This window comes from Aplysia californica, unplaced genomic scaffold, assembly GCF_000002075.1.
Source record: "Aplysia californica isolate F4 #8 unplaced genomic scaffold, AplCal3.0 scaffold00516, whole genome shotgun sequence".
Classification (NCBI taxonomy): domain Eukaryota; kingdom Metazoa; phylum Mollusca; class Gastropoda; order Aplysiida; family Aplysiidae; genus Aplysia; species Aplysia californica.
In genome coordinates this window covers 428,702-429,779 of record NW_004797786.1, presented here as the reverse complement: position 1 = coordinate 429,779, position 1,078 = coordinate 428,702, and the positions used below count along the sequence as shown (strand labels likewise).

Genomic DNA, 1,078 nt, shown 5'->3' with positions numbered 1-1,078 from the left:
GGGGGTATGTGGATTTTAATTTTGAGGGAGGGATGGGTAAGAGGGGGAGGAAGAGTTGGACAGCGGCCTCAGAGATTAAGTAGTAAACTGAAGTTCCTTGAAATGGGGCTCATCAGTATCAAGGGCAGAAAAGGTTTGAGGTGAGCCCAGATTCCATATGCATGTGGTTTCTTTGTAGTTGAGTTTTTCTTTAGTGTTTTTATTTTTGTTTTTTTTTACTATCTCGATGCCTTGAAGAGCTGCATATCAGTGGTTCAGTTAAATTGTGCCCAGGGCTTTTAAGTGTAGGTCAACTGGAGTGCAGGGATGTTTTTGTGCAGAGTATCCCAGGTTGTTGAATGAGCCCGGTTGTGATTTGACCTACATAATGGGCTCAGCATAGTTTACCCGTCATTGTATGCAATTGCTGCTATTATTGCTGCTTTTGTTGTTGCTGCTGTTCTTTTAGTCATAGTTTTTCTCTGTATTAAGCAGTGCAAAAAAGAAGTTTGTCTTTAACTTATTTTGTCCTCTTTTCTTCCCCTGCAGAGGATTTTGTCTTGATCTTTGGGGCTCCACAAGCAGATGAGAAACGTGAGGAATCGAGAAAGAGAGGTAATTAGTACGTAAGCCTGGGAGAGACCAGTTGGCGATGACGAAAAAAAACTTTCGAGACAAAAAGGTCTTTGGGGGCCGATTCTGGGTTTGTATGACTGCAGTGAGCTATCGATTACTTCTTATTAACAATAGCAACATCATTTGAAATCAGATGGAAACTTCTTGTGCCGTCAAAGTTTGTCAAAGTGGTTATGCTACCGGACTAGTTAACGTGAGGTTGCGGGTTCGGGGGTTCGAGCCTCAAGCTCGACGTTGTGCGCGTCCAAAGGAAAGGCACTTTGCTCTAATTTTCCTCACTTCACCAAGGTGTGAATGGGCACAGCGCCATAGATATCGAAGGATCTTGTCAGTATGTTAGTGCTTTAGCGCATATAAAATAGCAGCTTACACTGTGTGCTTCCCAGAAAGTTGCGATTAATTCAGAATGCTAACATGTCTGCTGTAAATGTCTACACGTGTTATAAATACAACTTTTGTCTTA

At 42.2% G+C, this 1,078-nt stretch overlaps 1 protein-coding gene across 1 annotated transcript in view; it reads left to right on the top strand.

The window, feature by feature from the left end:
- LOC101863370 overlaps positions 1-1,078 on the top strand; it is an 8,936-nt gene that overhangs the window by 4,826 nt on the left and 3,032 nt on the right. The window contains exon 5 of the mRNA XM_013086878.1: positions 529-594. Within this exon, the coding sequence (XP_012942332.1) occupies positions 529-594 (66 nt within the window). The remainder of the gene's footprint in view (positions 1-528; positions 595-1,078) is intronic.